General features: G+C 38.8%; 1 protein-coding gene across 1 annotated transcript in view; it reads right to left on the bottom strand.

Annotated features, from left to right (window-relative positions):
- Nucleotides 1-4,188: 4,188 nt before the first annotated feature.
- N4BP2L2 (NEDD4 binding protein 2 like 2) overlaps nucleotides 4,189-23,220 on the bottom strand; it is a 67,767-nt gene continuing 48,735 nt past the window's right edge. The window contains exons 7-11 of the mRNA XM_036747402.1: nucleotides 20,373-22,174; nucleotides 13,375-13,460; nucleotides 10,899-10,944; nucleotides 8,980-9,174; nucleotides 4,189-5,093 (exon numbers count right to left, since the gene is read on the bottom strand). Coding sequence (XP_036603297.1) covers nucleotides 9,014-9,174; nucleotides 10,899-10,944; nucleotides 13,375-13,460; nucleotides 20,373-22,174 — 2,095 coding nt within the window. The 3' untranslated portion in view covers nucleotides 4,189-5,093; nucleotides 8,980-9,013. The remainder of the gene's footprint in view (nucleotides 5,094-8,979; nucleotides 9,175-10,898; nucleotides 10,945-13,374; nucleotides 13,461-20,372; nucleotides 22,175-23,220) is intronic.

A 23,220-nucleotide genomic window follows, 5' to 3' on the forward strand; every position in this document is an offset into this window, starting at 1 on the left:
CGTATGCAAACTTTTTTTCAAACTGCAAAATACAGAGTAATCACTGACATCCCTGCTTTCCCATGGTATGAATTTATGTAGGAAAACTCTTTTGTAGCCTATCTCTTTCACTTTTAGCCTTGAAAACATTTGTTTCTTCTTTACATAAACAAGTCAGATAGCTACACAAAAGATCATTATAGAACTTTTAGGTATCTCCTTCAAGGACTATCCTAATTTACTCTGGAGCTGGGGTAGGGAAACCTTTGGTGGGTGACTTACTGGAGACTGAGTTCTGTCAAATTTTGGTCTGGGAATTACATGTTGACATTGCATAGTTTGAACAAGGAGCAGGGAGATCTTGGTTTCTTTTAATACTGTTTTTATCTTGGGTAATAGTTTGTTCCAGAATTGTTCATTCGTGTCCTTTATTTTCATACTGACCAAGAGGTATAATAAGTTTGTGGTCAGCAAGGTTGGGGCACTGAACCTTTTGAGGGACAAAAAATAGTATCTTCAGAAAAAGTCCAACCACCAGCTTTGTGAGCCTGTTACTCCAATCCTATCCCAATGCTCCTGTACATATATTTATCTACCTACAGAACATTCAATATTCAGGTATGACACTCAAAACCATTGTTAGGGTTTCAGTATGTCTTTCATGGGGGCAGTTAGGTGGCACAGTGGATAGAGCACAGGCCCTGGAGTTAGGAGGACTCGTCTTCCTGAGTTCAGATGAGGCCTCAGACACGTACTAGCTGTGTGACCCTGGGCAAGTCACTTAACCCTGTTTGCCTCAGTTTCCTCATCTGAAAAATGAGCAGAAGGATACTGTCTTCAGTATCTTTGCCAAGAAAACCCCAAATGGAGTCCAGAAGAGTTGGACACAACTGAAACAAATGAACAACATGTCTTTCATGAGCACTCGATTGAAGAGCCTGTTAACACTCAAGAACAAAATTCTGTCAACACAGTATAGAGTGATTTCAATGAAAAAGAAAAGAATAAGCATCTGACTAAATCCATTTGGCTACAGAGGGCTCTCTGATAAGCTCATGTTTTAAAAGGACACATAACTAAAAGTAGAGGCACACAACCAAAGGGTGTGGCATGAACTGGTAAAAATAATGTCCAGAAGAACAAAGTTAATAATGAGCTGAGGCTTATGAAAAAAATACTATAGACAAGAAAAGAAGATGTGTTGGGGTTTGCTTTTTTTTTTTAACTATATCTAGGAAAAAGATGTTTTAGGTACATGGACAATGTTAATGGATGACCAAGAGAGAACGGAACTAATTAACTCCCATTTTGTTTCCATATTCTCTTATCAAAAGTAAATTAACTTCTGAATGAAAAGGGTAAAACAAAAACTAAGAGGAAACTGGAACCTAAACTATAAAAGGGACAGACGTAGCTATTTAGAGTGAGTCCAAATAACTTATCCTGGATGACTCCTACGATAATTAGGGTAACCCTAATTACTTTTATCTAATACTTTAACACTTAAAAAGCATTTTCCACAAAACAAAATGTCCAATCAGTCGACAAACATTTATTAGGCACTTACTATATGTTAGGCACTTGGGATACAAATACAAAGAATAAAATAATCTCTGCTTTGAAGGACTTTACATTCTCTCAGAGGGGGCCTATACACAGATACACACACACAATGAATATGAGGCAGTTAGGAAGGGAGGGCACTAGATGTTGGGAGGATCAGGAGCAAACATATTTCAAGCATGTAGGATGGTTAGAGCAAAGTCACTAAGACAGGAGACGGAGTGCCACGTATGAAGAACTAGGAGAAATCCAGTTTGTGAGTGTGGGAAGAGGAATAATGTATAAAGAGACTGGAAAGAAAGGTTTACCAGGTTATGTAGGGCTTAAAAAGCCAAACAGAGAAGTTTTTATTTTATGCTAGAGGCAATAGGGAGCCACATGGACGGACCTGTGCATAAGGAAATCACTTTGCGAACCATGTACAGGATAGACTGGAGTAGGGAGAAATCAGAGGTTGGGAGAATAATAAAAAGCCACTGTAACAGTTTGTGCAAGAAGTGATAAGGGCCTCAATTAAGATGTATTTGTGTGAAAAGAGGGGTCAGATCTAGAGATGTTAGAGAGGTAGAAACTGCTGAGATATGTGGGGCAAGGGAGAGCAAGAAATAAGCCAAGGTACTCAAAAGAGAATATTTGCATTTTAACAGAAGACTTTAAACCGGTAGTAGTGGCTTTTGTTTTGTTTTGTTTGGCGTAGTTTGTTTTTTGGAACTAGGTCTCCCTATCTCACCTAGGTTGGAACTGCAGTGGCCACCCATGGGTCAAATCCCACTGCTGTTCAATGTAGGAAGTTTTTACCTCTTTTCTTTTTTCAACCTTGGCAAGTCAGCCTCTTTTTAGGCAGCTCCCAGGGCTGACCATATTGATGCCGGACTTATTATGAACACCTTTTTGCTTTTAGCCCTGCAGTAGCTCAGAATTCTGGAACTCAAAAGATCCACCAGCCTCAGCCTCCCCCATGCCTTGCCCAACGTGGGAATTTCAAGCACTATGGTAGAGAAAGAAGAGATTTTAGGAAGGGGGATTTTTTTTAGCCCCACTGGACAACACCTTACATTTGTACAACACTGCTGTATACAAAGCATATGAATTCATCCTAAGGAAATCTCATCATCCTGCAAAATTGCAATCTGCCTGGTGCTCACATCTAATCAAGACCCTATGTCCCTCTTATTGGACCTCCTGACTCAAGGACAGAACCCTGGACTCCAGGGCCTCTATTTAGGGAAGGGGCTCAGCATATTCTTCTCCCCATTTCCTACCACTTACACTGTTTTTAGACTTCATCATCCCCCCACTCTGGGTACCTTCCTTCTTCTATCTTCCTTTTTCAGCTCCTTTTTGTGCCTTTCCCAATTAGATTGTAAACTTTGGGGCAGAGACTGTCTTTGCTTTTATTTGTATTTATATCTCCAGGGCTTAACACAGTGTCTGGTACATAGTAGGAGCTTAATAAATGTTTATTGACTGAATTACATTTGTATAACACTGAGGTGTTAATAGTAATAACAGGAAAAGCACTTTCACATTCATGGTCTCATTTGATCTTCACACTTTTATGAGAGGCAGGGCACATAAAGTTATCCCTCTGTTACAGGTGAGAAAGCTGAGACCCAGAGAGGTGCCCTATCTAAAGCCAAGTGACTAGAAAATGGCAGAGGGAGGTCTACAACCCATGCCTGAGGCATAGAATTTTGGCAGAAGGACCTTAGGGAATCATTTAATCCTGCCCGATTGTTTTAAAGATGAAGAAACTGAGGCCCTTAAAAACTCATAGATATGGTTGCTGAACTGTTGTCAGTGATCTTTGAGAAACTATGGAGACAAGAGAGGTACTCTAGGGCTAGAAGTGGGCAAATATGGTCCTGATTTTCAAGAATGTAGGTAAATAGATTTCTCAAATTATACACCTATGAATTTAATGACCAACCCTAACAAAATTTCTGAACAGATTATTAAACAGATGGTTTGTGAATACTTATAAAGAAACATGGTAATCAGTAAGCATGATGAATAGGTTCACTAAGAAAAAAAAATGCCAGCTTCATTCCATGTCGCAGAATCTCAGAGTTAGAAAGGATATTAGAGCCATCTAGTTCAGACTGTGTCTGAATAAGAATCCTCTCTATAACATTTCCAAAAAGGAGTCATCTAGACTTTGTTTAATGCCCTGTGGTGAGGGGAAATCTCTCCTTAATCTGCTTCCCTGTGTCTTGCATCCATTATTCTATTTCTGCTCACTGGGGCCAAGTAGAACAAATTATTTGAAAATAGCTTTCATGTCTGTAGGCCACCCCAAATTTTCTCTTTCCCATTTCTGTTCTGGTTACCACCACCCCTTCCCCAATGGAAAGGTTTAACTTGTCAACAAGATAGGGCATAAGGACTGGGCTTATAATTTCAATGGTATAGGGAATTCTCAGTATATAGAGTACTGGTATAGTATTGGTATAGGTGAACCTTACTCTACCAGTGCAAGTCAGTACCATGTCTGCAATTTGTAATCTTAGAGGGTTGTCCAGATCGCTCAGAGATTAAGTAATTTGTCCAGGGTCACAAAACCAGCGTGTCAGAAGTAGGAGTTGAACCCAAGTCTTCCTGGTTTTGAGATCAGGTATTTATCCATTATGCCACACTATCTCCAACTTGTGAATGTTCTTCCTAAAATATAGCACCCAGAACTGAATGTTCTAGACACTGCCTGAACAGGGCACCTATCACTTCATTTCCTCCCAAGACGGTTACCAGACTAAAAGATCAAAGAAGTAGCATATACATAGATTAAGTCAGTTGTAGTGAAGCATTTGATAAAGGCCCACATATCTTTGTTGACAAGATGGAGAGATGTGTGGAGGATTATAATTTAATTAGGTGGACTCATAACTACTTTAATGAGAGAACCAAAAGCATGATCAATGTTGAGGCTCAGTCCTCAGCCCTATTCTACTGAACATTTTGATGAGTGACTAATAGAAGACAAAGATTGCATGCTTATGAAATCTGCAGTGAACACAAATTGGAGGAAGATGGCTAATATGTCAGATGAATCATGCTGCCTCCAAAAATAGCTCTGCCAGCTGGAACAAGGGTCAGAATCCAGAGAGATGAAATATAAAGGTGGCATGACCTTGAAACCCCTGACTATCCTGGTCACAATTTTGCAAATGCTTTCCAGCTTCTTACCACTGTCCTTCATAAAACATGTTACCCAGAACTGCATACAAGATTCCAGATATGATTGGCCAAGGAGACCGCCACTGTTAATGCAATCTAAGATCAATTTACTTCTTTGGGTTGTCATATTGCACTGCTGATTATTATTAAGCAGGCAGTCTAGCAAAAATCCTGGGTGCTTTCTCAGATGACCTGTTTTCCTATTTAAGCCAGAAACAGCTGTGGCTTTTTTTTTCTTTTTTTCTTTCTTAAAGCCATTTATAAAGCATTATTAATGAAGAAATACAGTCTTCAGTTAGATTAAACTTTAGCCGAAATGAAAATGAGGAACAGAAAATCCAGACATGGTCTCAGCTCTGAAGAAATATCTAATGAAGCTGGAAAGAAAAAATACATGCATGAGAATTACAAGAACTGATAATAAGAAAACACATAAACAAGTGTGCATACACCTGTGCAGAGCTGTTTGGCTCTTCTAGGCTCTATTCAATCCAGCACCTGAGTAGTTAAATCATGTACTGCTCCCCCCCTCCCCCAACAACGAGCAACTGGTTCCTTGCATTTTTAAGCACCTTGCTTTATGGGAAAAATGCATTCCTTAGGTATTAGATATAGAACGGGAACTCTATGCATAAAGAAATCATAGACTAAATTCTTTTGCAAATTGGCCAATTACTTTTAATTTCTCTTTTGGGGGGTAAAATATAAAATTTTCATATTTGGGGGGTTTATTTGAGGCAACCAGGTGGTACAACAGAGTCTGAAGTCAGAAAGACCTGAGTTCAAATCCAGTCTCAGACACTGACTAGTTGTGTAACCTTGGGTAAGTCACTTAAACTGTCTGTCTTGGTTTCTTCAACTGTAAAATGGGGATATCATAAATAGCATCTGCCTCCTAGGGTTGTTGTAAGGATGAGATGAGGTAATATTTATAAAGTGCTTAGCACAGTGCCTCCTACATAGTGGGTGCTATAGAAATGCTGATTATTATTATTTTTATACTTAAATAGAAGGAGGGATAGAACACAATATCACTATATATAGCAATCTGACTCTGGCCCTGCCCCTGTGCTGTTTAACATTTTTACTAGTGACATGGACAAAAGGAGAGATAGTATGCTTATCAAATGTGCAGATGACACAATGCTGGAGTGGGAGGGACAGTGGCTGGTCAATACAAGGGAGTCAAAAAGATCTTGGTGGGCTAAAGCATTGGGCTGAGTCTAATAAGATGAAACTTAATAGTGGAGTCTTACAGAAGGGCTTAAAAAATCGAGTTTTTCACAAGAACAGAAGGGAAGGGGCATGGCTGGACTGCAGTTTGTCTAAAAAGGATCTGGGGTTTACAGTGGGCTATAAGCTGAATATGAATTGGCAGTGTGATGTGGCATCCAAGAAAAGCTAATGTGACCTTGTGTTGAGAGAAGCACACATGGCAGTGTTGAGGGTTGAGGGAGGCAAGGTCCAGGAACTCCAAGACTGGAGTTCCCAGATGGGGTCATTGAGAGGCAGTGCCCCTCAAAGACCCAAGTACTGGAGAGGGTCGGGGCCATCTGGAATGAATTCATGATCTTAACCATTCTTTAAGTCAAGGTGGCAAAGATTTATTATGCTTTACAGCGGGCAAGAGTTCTTAGGGAATCTGCAACCTTACAGGGGTGCAGGGAGAGCTTAAATATGAGATTTGCAGGTGAAACATGTCAATTAGGTGTTTTGGGGTGGGATTAGGGAGTGGTTAGGGGGTGGTCAGTTCTTAAAGGAACATGCACTTTTTTGTATCTACTGTGCAGGTGTCTTACCCAGAGTTCACTGGGAAATAGCCCAAGGGTGGGGGGGGGGGGCGACCTGGAGGTGTGGTTTTGACTGTGAAATGGCACTAAGTCAACTAACAGTCAGGGCTGACTGGAAATATCCAGGTGGCTTCCATCAAATGTCTTGTTAGACAAGATGAATGCAAAGGAGTATACATTTGACTATGTCTAGGATACATATCAGTAAGGTCAGTAAGTAGTAAATATTGTTATGTCCCAGTGCACAGCCAATTAGCACATACACAGGGAGTTGGACCAATAAATTCTATAGGTGCAGCTGGCCTCAGTATCAGGAGGAGAGATAAGTGTTTTGCTAAGGCATGCTGCCCTTGAACTGGAGAGGAACTGCTAGGGCCAATGCTTTGAAGCTAGGGAGAAATGTGATTTTAGAACTGGATGTGTTTTTGGAACTGGGGTCCAGGCACAGGCACCCAAGTAAAGGCTAGGGAGAAATGTGATGTTAGAATTGGGGTCCAAGCACAAGCACCCAAGCACACCATCAGCAGTGTGATGTGGCATTCAAGAAAACCTAATGTGACCTTGTGTTAAGAGAAGCATGTAATAGGTAAACATTCATTAGAATGGCCAATGAAAGCCCAGTCTTTGGAGCATGCTCAATGTTCTCTGCTTGCTGCATATCCATATGGTGACTTGGTGAGCCTAATTATGTGATGGAGAGGTCCTTTCCCTTTGTTTCAGAGCAGACACAGGCATTCTCTGACTTGCCTAATGGCTCACTGGATGATGAAGAAAAGACTTTAAGTTGGCCACTGAGCTAAAATAAATGGCTGTTGAACCAGTTTGCACACAAAGACTTGAATGACAAAATCTCTCCCTCTTCCCTAGTAGGGAACTAGGCAAGAAGTGCTATAAGTAAGCCTCCAAATGTGGGGGGAGGTAGTAGCAGCAGAAGTGGCAATGGCAACTTCCTTATCTCCCCATCCAGCCACCATGTGGCTGTGAATGCATGTCTGATACTTCTTTTGTCTGTGTATTTCTTTACTAATCTTGGGTGAATGAGTGTTAGAGAGAGAACAGACCAGGCTATGATCTTGTGGGCTTTAAAAGATGAGAAGAGTCAGCAGAGGTCCAGCGACTGGAGTCCATAGCAAAATGTACCAATAGCAAGTGCAGTGAGAAGTCAGCCCTGAGGAGTGATTTGCTTTATCCATCCAACTCAGCAATAAATCAACCCAGCCAAAAAAACACCATGTCCTATCTCTCTACACAGGAATAATGCTTGTATCAGCTATGCGCAACGATATGCTGGTAAATGTTTAACAAACAGCTCTCCAAAAAAAAATGTATGCACAAAGTACTTTTAAATTTAATATGTATTATTAACATTTTATCATTGCTTTCTTAAGTCCAGACGATTAATAAAACAAGTCCTGATTTGCAGCATTTGTTGATTTCTGAGGAATAAATGCTCATGTTGAAAATTTAATAATTGGCTCTCCTAATTCAGTCCAAGTCAGTCTAGTACAGCCTGAGGTGGCTTAGTTTGCAAACTTTTGTAATTTGGTTCTTGCTATATTTTCTTAGTAAATACCTCTTTGTAAAAGTTAATTAGCTAAAGTTAACTGGTCAATAAATAGTGAAGATAACCACAAGATGGTATTTGTGAGTAATAATACTAGAGATAACCACTCCAAGTCCAGAGCAGTAGCTTTTCTCTGGGGATCTCCCCTGCTAGTCTAGGTGTGGGATGGGAAGGAGCTCTAGAGTTTGCACTACACAGGGCTAAGTAGTCATCATCTGTATGCTGTATGCCCTGGCCACACTACATCTGAATTACTGTGTATTACATTCTGGGCAAAACAGTTTGAGAAGGACATTGATAAGTGGGAAAATGCTCAGGGGGCAACCAGGAAGGGCCTTAGGTCCATGCCAGATGGGGATCAGATGGAAGAATTAGGGATGTTTAGCCTGGAGTAGAGAAGACTGGGGGAGGCCATGGTAGCCCTGTTCAAGGATATAAAGGTCTATCAAGAGGAAGAAGGCTTGGACTTTGTTTGACTCCAGGGCGCAGGTCTAGGAGCCATGGGTGGGAAGCACCAACAGACAAATTAAGGCTCGACACCAGGAAAGACATTCTAACAATTAGAGCTATGTATAAGTGGATGGGGCTATTTCAGTTAGCAATGGGCTCTCTATCACTGGAGTTCCTCAGGAAGAGGAACAATCACTTTTTTGAGTATGGGATGGTACCATTCCTTTCAGTTATGGTTGGAACTCAGGGGCAGCTGAGATACCTTCCAACTCTAAAATTTTGTGATTCTGTAATTATCCCCTTCCCTTAATTTTCAAACCCTTTAATATACTACATAGCCTATAAATCCTATTTCCTTCTCCTTTTTTTCTATTTCCTTCTTTAAAAGAGAAATTGTGGGTTTTGATAAATATTTAGGGATTTAGAGGCTAGTAAAACAAAACATTTTCAAAATGTTACCTTTCTCTTTGATGTGGTGTTTTATTCAAATAACTCAAGAATGGCTGGATGTAGTATCCAAAATAGGACTTGTATTGGTCTGGAAATTACTCTTTATGTCGACTTTGGAAAAGTTTGTTTCTGAAAGTGTTTTAAAATATCCATGACTCTCTTGATGAACAAGTTTCTCAGTATCATGAAGGTTAGTCACATCAACTACAAAGAAAAAACTATAATTTAGGGCTAGCCCTAGGCAAAATCGTAAAGCAGGCAAAATTCATCTTTGGCACCCCACACAGTGTCCTCACAATGCCTCCCAACCCCCCTTGACCTGCAGATGAAGTTGCCTTCAACCACCTTCCCCAAACCAAGAACTTTCAGTGTCTCATTCCTTTAGGACTGAGCAAGTTAATATGACAAATGTTTTTGTAGATGTACTAAATTTGAATATAATAATTAGCACAGAATGGATGATAATATAATCATATTATTAATTTAGAGTGATATAAATTTATTGTTAATTATAGGCTTACGTTATACAGATATTAATAAGCACATAGTGTATGTGGTTTTCTTTTTAACCAAAGGCCATATGGAGATACAGAACTCTGACAGCAGAACATCGTGGTAGGTTGGGCCTTCAGATACCTACCAACGATGGCTACCTTCTCTAACTAGTCCCTTCTTCCTGAATTTCTATTTGTTCTCTGTTGCCAACCTTAGCCTTCCTCCTTTTGTCCTTAGTACCTTCAGAATTGTCTTTTTTCAACATTCTATAACACATCTTACTCAGTCTTGTTTCTCTCCGTTATGTCCTCCTCGCATTCTTCATTTCACCTTAAAATGATTTCTTTTTAAGTCCCAACTAAAATCTCAACTTCTGCAGGAAGCCTTCCTCAACCCCTCTTAGTTCCAGTGCTTTGCCTCTGCTGATTGTTTCCTAGCAATTTGTTTGTATGTTGTTTCCTCATTCAATTGTAAGCTCCTTGGGGGCAGGGGCTGTTTTTTTCTTCTTTATGTATCCCCAGAACTTAGCACACTGCCTGGCACATAGTAGGCACCTAATATTTATTGATTATTGATTGACTGATCTTTCTCTCTTCCCCACCTCCCATAATTTCTTTGCTCGTCTTCCCAACAACTCCCCCACAACCTCTCATCTTTTGCCATATAAGGTATATCCCGTATTCTCAAATGGCCTGAAATTTCTAAGCTTTTCTCTCAAATGCCTTAATTCTTCCCTCCCCCTCCAAGTACTGCATTCCTCTTCTAAGAACCTTAAATCTTTTTTTTAAAGAGCTAAATATATAATTATAAATGAAGAATGGATATACAGTATGATTCGAGAAATAAATTAGCTTAAAGTGACTGAAGATAACATATGGTGTATGTATAGTACATAATTTTCTTATCAGAAGCAGTCCTGTAGTTCTGTGCATACGGAATAAAGACATCTGTGTTTATTTCAACAACTGGCATTCAAACAAATGTGTAATGTGTTTATTTAACATCCGCTTGATATCAAATTTAGAATATATTCTCATGTGAACATGAGCATTTCTACATTTTTAACCTATTTTCCTAGGGCCTTTTAAAAAAATTTACTTCATCATTATCCACATTCTTAATTCCCTTCCTTCCAAAAAAAACCCTCTTGAAACTCTTGAGAGAATGTCATAAAATATGTTCAACCCAATAAAGCTAGGAAAATAAATTCAGCATCAATAGTACCAGCACTGCTACGGTCCAAAAAAAAGGAACTAAATTTATAGAAAGTCTTACATTTCCAACAGCAGACATAGGTTGCTATAGTAACAAATTAAATTTTCTTGTATTTTAGTTTTTAAGAATAGCATGGCAATAACATTTTTTTTATACCAAATAACATCAACATTTATTTCCTTCTGGGCTAAGAGTCCTGTGGGATAAATTGTACTTACCAATCAAGGAATTTTCATTTTTCTTTCTAATCTTCTTCTGCCGTTCCTAGAAATCATCATGATAAAATGCATATGTTGAAAAGGGATTCAGTGTTCAATTTGCATTGCCATTAAGCTTCAAATCAGAGACCTCCCAAGGGGAGCAGAGCCAAGAGGAACTGAAAACTTCCCAATGGAGCACAATGAAAAATGACAGTTCTACTTGCTAAAATATTGCTGTTTTTCAGACTGTCATCAGCAGATCAGAAACTGTAAGAGGTCTTTAAGAAAAAAATTTACTTTGTCTGAATAAATGGAAGATTAAACTATTGCTTTCATGACAGTGTTTACATATACACACAAGAAAAAAATCCTGAGCTTTAAGATTTCCAATGCTCCATTACACTTCAATTATTATAATTTTGATTTCAAGATGCACTACCAATGCCTCTGGGCACACTTAATTCAACATACAACAACAATAACAAATCCAATGAAATAAGCATTTATTAAACACCTACTGTGTGCAGAGCACTGTGCTGCATACGGGGGGAGATACAAAGTTTAGATAAGACATGGTTCCTGTCCTCATGGAGCTCAAAGTGCTGTAGGGGGGAATATGACATACACAAACAACTATAATACCAAATAATACATGAAAAATTACACAAAACAGGTTCAAATAAAGAGTTGTGTGAGCTTTGAGAAAGGGCATAGGTGGAGGACATCAGAGGCAATATATTGCTCATACCTTTGCAATAATCTCACCTGTACTCTCATCATCCACACTTAACATTAACTGAGCCCTCACTGGGGGCCAAAAATCATATTGGATTTTCTAGAATTTTGACTTATAAGGATTCTACCTTCCCAGTCAGTCTTCCCATATCCATCAGTGAAATTTCCTGACAAAATAAATGGGTGAATGACACCTTGTATCACAATAGAAGACCACTGGAGTCTCATGAATGATTTCTGAATTTGTAAAATAAGTGTCTAATTTTTAGTTTATATATATATATATACATATATATATACATATATGTATATAGATAGATAGATAGATAGATAGCCACATTAATAGATAGAGAGCAGGACAGAAAGATCTGGGTTCAAGTCCTTCTGACATACTATGTGATCCTGAGGTGTCTCTTAACTTCTCAGTGCCTTAGGCAACTAACTCTCCAAAACTATAAATTGCAAAGATCTGTAATTTCATAGGTTTGGAAACTACTGGCAGGAAAACTCTTTCCACTCATGCAGGATCAACAACTTCTCTGCTGTTTACAATCATAAAGAGCTGCCTGTCCTGCTGGGAGGTTAAAGGACTGGCCCAGGGTCACAGAATTAGTAGGTATCATAGCAGAATTTAAATTTAGGTCATCCAAAGCTGGCCTTCCATCTAATACACCACACTGGCTTTCCAGTTTATAGGACATCCAAAACAGAATTAGATCAGGGAAAGGAAAGAAAGGAAATAGGACTATAAAAAGATATCCATATCCATTTTATATCTATATCTACATAAATATAACATATGTGTATGTGCTTTTATAAGGCAATAGATTTAGAGTTAGAGATATATAGCTATAGACAGATACAGATAGAGATATATAGATAGATATAGGTTATAGGTATAGACATAGAGATAAGATACAAATACAGATAAAAATATAGATGTAGATAATAACTTCACAGAACGAATCCCCTTAATAAAAGGATTTGTTCTGTAAAACTTGGACTCAGTCAAAAGGCTGTACCCAAGGACCTGGAAGGCCACACGTGGCCTCAAGGCCACAAGTTCCTCACCCCAATATAGATCGATACAGAGACAGAGCTATATAGATAGAGGTAGATACAGATATAGATAAATATAGAAACATAGATAGATACAATGATAGAGATATATAAATACAAATAGATACATATAGATAAAGGTGTAAACATAGATACATACAGATAAAGATACGTAGATATGTAGATGTAGATAGAGATATAAATAGATACTGATACATATAGGTATAGACATAGATATGTACAGGGTGTTCTAAAAGTCATAATGCAGTTTTAAGCTTAAGTAGCTTAATTAATAGCTTAAAACTACACTATGAGTTTTGGGACACCCTGTACACATCCAAATTAGTGGAGACACCCTTCTTTAGAGACAGTCCCTGAATCCTGTGCTATGGACAGCCACAATACAGAAATCCTCTTAAAAGACCTCAACTTACAGAAAAGCTAAGCAAACGAATGCTACTTTGTTTTGTTAACTAGTGGTATAACATACAGTGCCACATTATCCATCCATATATTTCCCTACTTTAACCAGTGATACAGGCTTTAATATCCAAACTTAATAGATGGGTTTTCTTTTCCTATGTTTTTTTTCCAGCTGTTTTTGGTTAAGGGGATGTGCGCGTTCATGCGTGTGAGTGTGTGTGTGTGTGTGTGTGTGTGTGTGTAAGGTTATCAGTTAGTGAAGAGCATAACAATATACCTCTACTGATGTCTTCCACTGCAAATAGATCATCTTTAATGTTTTCCAGTCGAGGGTAACTACATAGTCATCAAGCAACAAAGACTCTGTAAAAAAATGAAATAGGATATACTTTGTCACTAATGTCATAGAGGCCTTTTACTTTACATAGGAATATAGATATATGTAGATATATTCAGATAGGTATATATATATATATATATATATATATATATATATATATATATATATATAGGTGTAGGTATAGACCTAGCTAAAGATATAGAGACAAAAACAGAAAGATTTCAATATACCTATAACTAGAAATAGGGAACAAATATAAGATAGCTTTTGCCCTTAAAAATCTTTTTGAAATGTGGATTAAAACTTGGAACTGCTTCCAGAGACCAGAATCACAGGAAGTTGTTGATTGATGAAAAGCATTTGGACTTTATGGAAAGGGTTATTACACACATGTAACCCTATGAGTATGTAAAATTTAAACGTATATGGTTATACATATCAAGTAGAAACAGCACCCAGCATAAGAAAAAACAAAATAGGCATCTTTTCCTATGATATACAGAGGCAACTAGGTGGTGCAGAGGATAGAGTGGTGGGCCTGGAGTCAGGAAGACCTAAGTTCAAATTTGACCTTAGAGACTTCTAGCTGTGTGACCCTGGACAAATCAGTTAACCTGTGTTTGCCTCGGTTTCACTATCACAGTGCCTAGCACACAGTAGGTGCTTTCTAAATGTGTATTCCATTCCCCCTTCCCATTATCAGTACATTTAAAACATCACAGCGTGTTTTTTTTAAAGTATTCTTTTGAATTGATCTTTTTATATTTGGGTGTCTGATAAGAAAAGCAGTAGCCAATAAAAGGATTGCTTATAATATGTGTCACAAATTATACATAGTAGCCATGGCCTAGATAACCAAAAAATATTTCTTGGCATTAAATCTTGCCAAGGCCAAATTCAGACAGAGCCATAGCCAGATCTTCTCCAAGACTTTATCATCCACTTTTAATGTATGTGTAACAAATGTGCACAACACCACATCTCTACTATGAGATATAATTTTGTCACGTGGCTCCCCTCCTACAAAACTCTAGCCACTTTCAGGTATACCAGTTATTTGTTCACTTTTCCGTTTGACTTAGTCAAACTAATCTATTTACACTGTTTCCCTGACATTCCTCCCCTCCAATACGATTCTCAGACTGGATATTCTTTCCTACCTTGCCTTTCCCTAGACAAATTCTTTCCCTCCTTTAAAAAACAGATACAAATTTGATTTTTCTGTATAGACATCCCTGAAATCTGAGCCCAATCACCAGTCCCTTCAAAAACCTTCTTAACATTTCTCTTGCAATATTTATAGAATGTTTAGGTCTTTGTCACTTATTTTTGTCTTTTCTATATAGCAAGTACTCTTAAAGGTACTGGTCTAGATTCTGTGAGTAGGCAGGACTCCTAGGGCATGTGATCAGGTACTCTGACCCAGCCATTGTTATATCCCAAATTCTTACCTAGGGAATCACTGGAGTTTTCCGAGTAGAGAAGTGATGTGGTCAGAAATGAGTTCAAGGTAAAGTCACTCTGGCAGCTATGTGGAAGATGAATTGGAATGGGGAGACTCTGGAGGCAGGGATACCAATTAGAAAGCGATTGTAATGCTACAGGTGAGAGTTATGAAGGCCTGAGCTAATATGGCAGCTATCTGAGTAATGAGAAGAGGCTGAATATGAGAGAATCTATGGTAGTAGAAGCAAGATTTGGCAGCTAATTGGATATGTGAACTGAGGGAAAGTGAAGTCATGACTAATACCAAGACTGTGAACCCAGGGATTGGAAAGATGATGGTGCCCTCAAAAGAAATAGTGATATTCAAGAGGACATGGGTAGGTGGGTTTGGAGGTAAAGATAATGAGTTCAGTTCGGGAACATTGAGTTCAAGATGACTTTAGGACATGTACTTTAAAATGTCAAATAGGCAAATGGTGATTCACAGCTAGAAGTCAGGAGAGAAACTGAATTGGATATATAGATCTGTGAGTCATCTGAATAGACATGATAATTAAGCCCATGGGAACTTGTGCGAGGAGCAATATTTGCTGCGTAGGTGTTGTGAGCTGGGTCTACTCAGGTCAGTCCTCTAGTAGTTCAGGCTTAGCACTGGAACACTATGAAGCACTCATAGATCATTCATTAGTTAACAAAAGGAGATTTACTGAGCCACCACAAAAGAGAAAGATATTCAACAAGGACAGGCATTCAGGACAATTCAAGCTCATTTAGTTGTGTTGCTTCTTGCTTTAGTTGCCCACTGTTTTCCACCAGTCAGGTATCAGTGCACACCTGGAACTTCCCACAGCTGCTTTGTAGGCTGGTAACCAGAAAGTAATGTTAATAGCCAGAGCCTTTAATCCGTGAGCCAACTCCATTCCCTAGCCACACCTTCCCATCTCCCCTTTAAGTATTTCCTTCTCCCATTAGAATATAAGTTCCTCAAGAGAAGGCCATCTTGTTTTCTTGGTTTTTGTATCCCCAGTGTTAACATAATCCTAAACACATAGTAAATGCTTAAGTAATGCTTTGGACTTTATGAAAGCTGTTTCTGAAATCTAGCCGTTGGCTAGATTAATGTTTCCTAAAATGGTATTGGAAACATCCTCAAGGTTTGATTGGCTCAGGAGACTAAAGCCTGAGCCATTGACATAGCTTTCTGATATCCTAAGCACAAAAGCCAGCTCACAAGGAGTCGAAAGTTACTCTGTCACACTTGACTGGTGATCAGGATGGTCAGTGCAGAGGCAGGGAAGCTAGCTCAAATGAGTTCATTCTACACCTTGCTGAGTACTCTTTTTATGCTATGGCTAAGTATACCTCTTTTTGTTAATTGTTAGGTGGGCTGTAAGGGGTGTTCAGGGAGGACTAGCACCTCTGGTGCTAGTGTAAGGGCTTACTGTGCCCTTTTCAGGGCTGCTCATCCACCTTTAGTGTCCACCTGATTCACCCAGCTCTCACCTGGGGCTCCCAGAAGCTGCAGCATGTACAGCAGCCACACTCTGGTAAAACATCTTGGCAGATGGGCTAAATCAGGTTAAGGGTAAACAACAGGCCTCCAACTGTCAGTGAGTTAGGGTGATGTCTGCCCCAAGCATATGAAAACTTTCCCTGGCACAATGGGTGGATGAGAATGATTTGTTCCAAAGGCCATGAAAGTTGGCTGAAGCACCTGTGGAGCTGTGGAGCATGGAGAGCTTGGTCAGACATTGAAGATGCTTAGGTCATCCATTAGATCCTGGGCTGTCTTCAGTCATCCTGACTTTTGTTTTGCCACTGGGCTTCAATGACTCTGGAAGAGAGAGTGAGGCTAATGACTTTGCACAACTCTGCCTCACTTAAATCCAATTTGAGAGTAAGTCAAAACATCACCCCGTGATGTCATTTGTCCTCTTCCAAAATGAAGGATGAACAACAATTGTTAGATGATCCACACATGTCTCATCTCCTCGCACTTCCAAATGTGAAATAACAGACTGGCCTGAATCAGGTCCAACCTATGACAAACCTGATGAGGTTGCCAAGTAAAAGTTTAGAGAGAAAGGAAACTAAGAGAGAGTCTTGGGGGTATACCCATAGTTAGAAGGCATGACATATTTGATGAGCCAGCAAAGGAGGCTGAAATTCAGTTAGACAAGCAGGGGGAGAGTTTGGAGAAGTAGTGTCACACCCAGAGAAGACAGGGCATCCAGGAAGGGTGGTTAAATGCAGCAGAAAGTTCAAGAAGGGTAAGGACTGAGAAAAAAAAGCCCATCAGATTTGACAATTCTGGAGAGAACAATTTCAGTCGAGTGATACGTTCAGAAGCCAGAGTGCAAAGAGTTGAGAAACAAGAAAGGAGGAAATAAAGGCAATGAGTGTAGATAGCTTTTTCTAGGAGTTCAGCTGAGGAAGGGAGGAATACTATAGGAAAATAACTCGAGGGGATAATGGGGTCTAATAAAGGTTGTTTTTCTCTTAAGGACAGGGGAGATTTGAGCATGTTTGAAGGCAGTGATGAAGGAATGGGTAAATAATGGAATGGAGATTACAGAGTGAGGGGGAATGATGGAGAAGGCAGTCTGCTAGAGAAGAGAGGAAGGGATGGAATAAAGATCACATGCGGAAGAGTTGGCTGTAGAAGGAAAAGGCCTCATTATTGGAGACTGGAAGAAAAGAGGAGAGATCTGACTTCCCTGTCCATGTATTGAACATTTTGGTATACTGGTTAAGTGTGTGAGAGAAAGCAACTCTTGTCCTCTCGTGGGCTGGTTTTTGTACTTAGGACATAAGAAAGCTATGTCAATGGCCCAAGCCATTGACATATCGGGGGGATTTGCAATGAAAAGAAGTGGAGAAGAGAGAGCTCACAGGAAATGCCCCCTACTTTTTCAATAAATTACAAGACAAGTCCTCAATTGAGGGAGTTGGGGGTGGGGGGGTAAGGAAAAGATATGGAAGATTTGAGGAGAAAAGCTTTTAAATATCTTTTTTATTTTTTTATTATTTTTTAAAAAATAGCCTTTTTAGCACGTGGGATGGGGAATCAATTAGGAAGGAGTAAAAGGATTCCTTTCTAGAGTGAGGGCCCAAATGAGGTTAGATAACATAAATTTGTAAGTGGATGCATTAGGTTGGCTGGCTAGACTTCCTCCAACTTCATTTAGAAGGAAGTTAAGTAGAGTAAGGCAGAGTGGTGGCAGCAATGAGAGTTTCAGTTTGGCAAGGCATGAGTGGAAATAGGATAAGGTGGAGCACAAGGAATTTAAGAATAGAAGATAGTGTGGTGTTGAACGGTTAACAAGAGAATTGAGATTGGAAAGGGAAAGTAAAGTTAGAACAGGGGTAATAGCCTGAGAAAGTCCAGAGGGATCAGAGGGCACAACAAAGACAAAGAATAGGGCTAGGAAGAGCAAGTCAAAAGAAGAGATGAGATGATAGGAGGTTATTATCAGGTTATTATATTGTCAAGTTTTTTGATCATGGAAATGGAATACTTGTAGGTGATTGTGGGATCTAGGATGCCACCATCACTGTGTGGGGCTAAGGGAGAGTCAAGGAATAGGTTATGGACTCTGAAGAAACTAAGAAGTTAGGGTATTTAAAGGAATGTCAACATGTGTATTGAAGTCTTTTGTGGCAGGAGTTGTGGAGAAAACAGTGAGCCAGGTACTGAGCTCCTTGAGAGAGGAAAAAGAATGACCTTGGGGTTCAGTAATAAAAAAATAATAGCCACAACATATATGCAGCACTTTGGTATTTGCAAGGTACTTGACATACATTATCTCGATTGATTCTCACAACAACCTCGGAAGGTAGATGCTATTCTTATCCTCATTTTACAGAACAGGAGACTAAGGCTGACAGAAGTTGAATGACTTGCAAGGGTCACATAGCTAGTAAGTGCTTAAAGTAGGATCATCCTCACTTAACATCTCTCAGCCTTAGTGTCCTCATCTATAAAATGGGGTTAATAATAGTGCTTAACAGTGTCGTTGCGAAGATCAAAAGAGATAATAGATATGAAGCACTTTGCGAACATTTAAAAATTAAAAAATATAAATATATATATGAATGAATGTGCCATATAGCATTTTTAAGGGGATAGAAAATGAAAACACACAGCAGTTCCTTAAAGGTTGGGAATCACTGCCTTAAAGCATTAACAGGATTCAAAACCACCAAGAACAAAAAGTCACTGACTCTGCCTTTCTGGTCATGAAATTTCTTGCCGATTTTTAGTAAGATGCTTTTGGGGCTAAGATAGCTGAGATTGTCAAGGAGCAAAAAAAGGATTAAGAACACAGTGGAAAAGCAAGCAAGCAAGGTAAGAGATAGCAGATAAGTCCTGGTACCCTGGAGGGTACTGGAAAACAATAACATGGTACAAGAGAAATTGACAGTCAGGAGCCTCAAAAAGAATGACACATGTGACACACAAGCATTTGTATCTTAGCTTACTCAGTTTGCATCCCCTACGCCCAGAAAGAAGAATGGTTAGGCTACTGTTCTGCCATTTTGAACCTGGGATCCATGAATTTGTTTTTAATATTTTAATAATTGTATTTTAATATAACTGGTTTTCCTTATAATCCTATGTATTTTATTTTATGCTTTTAAAAACATTCTGAGAAGTAGTCTGTAGATTTGGCCAGACTAACAAAGAGATCCATGACACAAAAAATGGTTAAGAACTACTGCCCTATAAGTTGGGTCACTATACATTCAGCAGGAATTGGACATGCAGACCTTTTTAACTTCATGTCAGCTGGTATTTTAAGTATACCTGATAGTATTCTTCAGAATAAAAAAGTTTCATATTAAACTATTTGGACATGTATACTAATCTATCTCATAATCAATTGCATTTTATATACAAATGGATTTTGAAAAAAAAACTTAAGTCACAGAATTGGGAGGGGAACTTCGAGGCCATATAGTCCAAATTCCCTTTCTTTTACTATATCCCTCAAAGATGATTATCAAATATCAGTTTGAATGGGCTTGAGGATTTTTTTTCCTATTTCTAGTTTTTTTAATGATTAATTTATTCTTACAGTTCAACCTAAACTGCACAATTTTATTATAACTGTGAATGAGGACAAAGTATGAGTTATGAGAATTTTGACAAGGTGGCAGGTTCTGAGGGAAATAAGCTTAGTTTCCTCAGTAGCTCCTAAGTCACTCATTTGTCCAGTTTGACTCTCACAGTCTCTCTTCATTCTCCCAGAGTTCATTTAGATTAAGAATGCCCACATAATACCATTCACCCCAAAATAACTAATAATAGCATTGAGGAGAAAGCACTATTTGTGATGAAGCTTCTGATGGCAAAACTGAAAAGCTCTACTCAAGCACTAAAACTATGTGAAAACAGTCAGTGAAACATCATGTAACAACTGATTATAAGGCAACTTGCAGTATAAAACTGGAAAATTCATTTTAAGAAACCGAAAAAAAAAAGTTACCTATTGGAACTCCAGGAGAGCCAAATAGATTTACAAGTTGAAAAGCAAATCTCTGGGATAAGGGCAGACCAAAGGAATTAGGCACAACACTTAGTGAATCTTGACTGTCTTTAACTTGTACACATCGTGATGGCTCGGACTCATTTCTTTTGTGAACACTAGCACCAAAACTTCCAGAAAAAATATCAAGGTTGAAACCAGGATGCTCTGAAGAAGCTTGAGCAGATAAGACAATATCAGGCTTATGATTTGAGATTTCCAGAGAAATTAGATCTACCTCATTCAGCCTATTCCCCACTGCCTGTGATTTAAACGTCAGGATTCTTTTCTCACTTGCAAACAAAACCTTCAAAACAGCCTTTTGGGGAAGACACAAAGTCTGTCTCAGCTGATTGAATGATACTTCATGAGACTGAAATTCTCCTCCAGGGTTGGATGCAAGACCTATGAGATAATCCTGGTTAAATCGTGATGTATTATTTTGGATAGTCATCCCTTCTGGCTTATTCTTCTCTTCATGATTCACTTCTAGAATTCTGTCATTTTCTACAACCAAAATGTTTTTAAATGTGTGACTATCTGTTAACAGAGCATCTCTGTTCTTCTCCTCTACACTAACCACAGCTTGTCTCGGCAGGTCAAAGTTTGGAGCCAAATTAAAAATCCTTCTGGGTCTTCCCTTCTTAGTAATTACTGCTGATGTTTTCCTTTGGATGCATATTTCAGGCAAGTTGCTTCTAAGGACATTAGTTTCTGTCTCTATGAATGGAATTAAGTCTGTAGGTTTATTTGGAGATGTCAGCTCCTCATTTCTTAATGCATCAGCACTCTCTTCCTTCAGTGCTTGCAGATGGTTTTCTGGTTCTGTGTCTTCATATCTGTGGACAAGTCTCATCAGCTCCCCAGGGCTGCCAGGACAAGTCTGTCTGGAACACCTAGCTTTCTTTTGTCTCTGTGGGTTTATAAAGTGATCAGGCCCCTCAGGCCAACCAGCAAAAGAGGGCTGTGTGTCCAAATCCCATTCTGGCTTTTCATCTGATAACGTGGCTGAGAAAAAAGCCCAACAATTTGTTGGATTCCTATTTGCTCTGTGCCCGTATATTAAATGTTTACATGAAGAGTCAAATTTGCATTGATTAGGCTGCATTTCTTTATCATTGGGGCTTTCAGGTGACATGCTATCCTCCTCTGTGAGAACACAAGTGGCCTTAGAAGATACATCTCTATCCTTAATGCCGAACACCACAGAGTGACTCAGCTCAGCATGATTGTCAGCCTTCATTTCAGAGCATTCAACACTTGGTACATAGGGATTATTCTGTCTTCCTACAAAGTTTTGAACCATTATCTGATGATTAAACATGTGTCTAGGTGCATTTTCACGGGGAATGGATGTCAAGTTCAACTGATACAAGTTGTCACTTTCTGTAGTTGAGTCACACCTTGGTGGACTTTCCAAAGTTACAGACGTGACAGATTGAGCACTAGAAACACTTTCTTTTTCCAGTTCAGGTTTTAGGCTTTTACTACTTTCCTCACTGTGTCCATTTATAGAATCTGTTGATGTATACCCCAGATCTCCAATGGACATGAACACTGACTGTGCATCATTCTCTTCTTCTGAGTAATGTCCTTCACTTTCAGATGTGTCCTCATCCTCTGGCACAGGATGACTTAGGGTTCCGTATGATCCTTTCTCCAAAGAGTTACCATTACTATTCTTCAGTTTCCTATTTCTTCTCCTGTTTCTCCTCTGACTTGCTCTGCTAGGTTTCTGTCCAGTTTTCTTCAAATTTTCTTCTCTAAATATAGAAAACAGAAATTAGAAAAGTTACAACTATGCTATTTAATTTACTCTGCATGACAAAATGATGGTGCTTTTGGTATCATGTGACATATTAGCAGGTTTCCAGCACTATACTGCATAGAACTGGACAATTTATACGTTCTCAAGAAAGTAGAAATGCACATTATACCCAATCAAAAATTTAAAACTTAAATACAAACACAAAATAAATCTATTTATTTTAAAATTTCATTCTCACATATACTTGAAATAATTTTTTAAATCAATCAATTTTATAAAATAATTACAGTGGCAGTTTCTTGAAACAAAGAAATTCTGTCTTCTTAGTACTTCCTCTTAATCTACCAATAAGCAATTGAGATTTCCTAATGTCAAAAAGTAAATTCATTTTCAAACATTTGTTCATTCTCAGAACATCAGTGACTTCCTAATGGACCAATCCAACTAAATTCAACATTTATTAAGTTCATAACATGTGCCAGGCACTGTGCCAGGTGCTAGGCATATAAAGACAAAAAATAGTACCTACCTTTAAGGAGCTCACTTTTTGACTCACAAAACTGATCTGTGATATCGACTTTTCATATCAATAGGTAGCCCATCCCTGCATCTGCTTCCAAAATCTGGGGTGAGCAAATACCCTGAGTGACAATGATTCTTTCTCTGTCTAGCTTATAAAAATGAATTTGCCCTACTTGACTTTATGGTGGAAGTGATTTTGTCCTAAGGGATTTCTCTTTGGTGTCACTTTCCCTTCATCCTTTATATAAAAATGTGGTTGTCCCCTTTCCAACAATGAGAAAGTAAAGAGGGATAGGATAGGGTGAGTACAGGGAATGAGCAAAAAAAACCCAAAAACCAAAAAACAAACAAGCAGAAAGACAAAAAAGAAGGTACACAAAGAGGAGGAGGAAAAAAAAAAACCCAGCCACAATAAAAGAGGGGAAAGAGAGGGGAAAGAATGAAGCAAATAGACCACTGACCTTAAGAATTGAAAAGAGAAAGCAGAACTTTACTGACCTTCAACTTAATTGTTTTCAT

The sequence above is a fragment of the Trichosurus vulpecula genome, chromosome 2, assembly GCF_011100635.1.
Source record: "Trichosurus vulpecula isolate mTriVul1 chromosome 2, mTriVul1.pri, whole genome shotgun sequence".
NCBI classification, from domain to species: Eukaryota; Metazoa; Chordata; class Mammalia; order Diprotodontia; family Phalangeridae; genus Trichosurus; species Trichosurus vulpecula.